This window comes from Trypanosoma equiperdum (assembly GCF_001457755.1).
Source record: "Trypanosoma equiperdum strain OVI genome assembly, contig: ctg_1019, whole genome shotgun sequence".
Taxonomy (NCBI): Eukaryota; Euglenozoa; class Kinetoplastea; order Trypanosomatida; family Trypanosomatidae; genus Trypanosoma; species Trypanosoma equiperdum.
This window is the reverse complement of record NW_027122971.1, coordinates 1-396: the sequence shown is the minus strand read 5'-3', so window position 1 is coordinate 396 and position 396 is coordinate 1. Positions and strand designations below refer to the sequence as shown.

Sequence of the window (396 nt, the reverse complement as noted above, 5' to 3'; positions counted from 1 at the left end):
CAGGTAATGGAAAGCAAGGAGCAAGACCTCCGTCAGATCATAGAGAAAAGAGAGCGGGTGCGAGCTACCATGGAAAACCTGCAGAAGGCATGCGAGCAGGTACATGAAGGGATTATGCAAGCCCGGGAGACAGTTATTCGCTACACCCAGACCATACAGAAGGCAAGCGCCAACGTGCCACCGGAGGTTTTGGCTGATGTCGAACTCCAGGAGAAGCGCGACATGTTCAACAGTGCGTTGGGTCGTTTGCTGCAGTTGGCACAACAGCAGGGCGATGAAGTTCGCCACCATGTGCAAACCTTGCTGGCCAGCCGTCTTGTAATTGAGTAGCATTTCGAGGGCATTGGCAAGTGCGGTTTTACTTTTTGCATATACTGACAAGTAGATTTTTTTTTT

General features: G+C 50.5%; 1 protein-coding gene across 1 annotated transcript; it reads left to right on the top strand.

The window, feature by feature from the left end:
• Positions 1-6: 6 nt before the first annotated feature.
• TEOVI_000504200 (uncharacterized protein) lies at positions 7-330 on the top strand (the record flags this gene model as incomplete). The annotated part of the gene is made up of 1 exon (XM_067219934.1): positions 7-330. The coding sequence occupies one exon, from the start codon at positions 7-9 to the stop codon at positions 328-330; it is 324 nt and encodes a 107-aa protein (XP_067076035.1).
• Between the last annotated feature and the right edge of the window lie 66 nt (positions 331-396).